This window comes from Antrostomus carolinensis, unplaced genomic scaffold (assembly GCF_000700745.2).
Source record: "Antrostomus carolinensis isolate BGI_N321 unplaced genomic scaffold, ASM70074v2 scaffold28373, whole genome shotgun sequence".
NCBI lineage: Eukaryota > Metazoa > Chordata > Aves > Caprimulgiformes > Caprimulgidae > Antrostomus > Antrostomus carolinensis.
In genome coordinates this window covers 3,380-3,615 of record NW_010303571.1, presented here as the reverse complement: position 1 = coordinate 3,615, position 236 = coordinate 3,380, and the positions used below count along the sequence as shown (strand labels likewise).

At 61.9% G+C, this 236-nt stretch overlaps 1 protein-coding gene across 1 annotated transcript in view; it reads left to right on the top strand.

Annotated features, from left to right (window-relative positions):
• SLC26A11 (solute carrier family 26 member 11) overlaps window positions 1-236 on the top strand; it is a gene marked incomplete at both ends in the record, with an annotated part of 2,189 nt that overhangs the window by 1,193 nt on the left and 760 nt on the right. The window contains one exon of the mRNA XM_010164151.1: window positions 146-236. Within this exon, the coding sequence (XP_010162453.1) occupies window positions 146-236 (91 nt within the window). The remainder of the gene's footprint in view (window positions 1-145) is intronic.

The following is a 236-nucleotide window of genomic DNA, read 5'->3' as shown; positions in this document are numbered from 1 at the left end:
GGTGGGGCCCAGCCCCTGGGTGCTGCTGCTCTCCCAAGGCTGTCTCACCCCATCCAGCCACGGCTCCAGCTCTCAGGGCAGTGTTCCCTGGGCTGGTCACTTCTGGACTCATCAGGGACATCACCATATGCTCTTCCTCCAGCAGCATCTCCACCACACTCCATCATCCTGGACTGTTGCCACGTCAGCAGCATCGATTACACGGTGGTGGTGGGGCTGGCAGAGCTGCTGCAGGA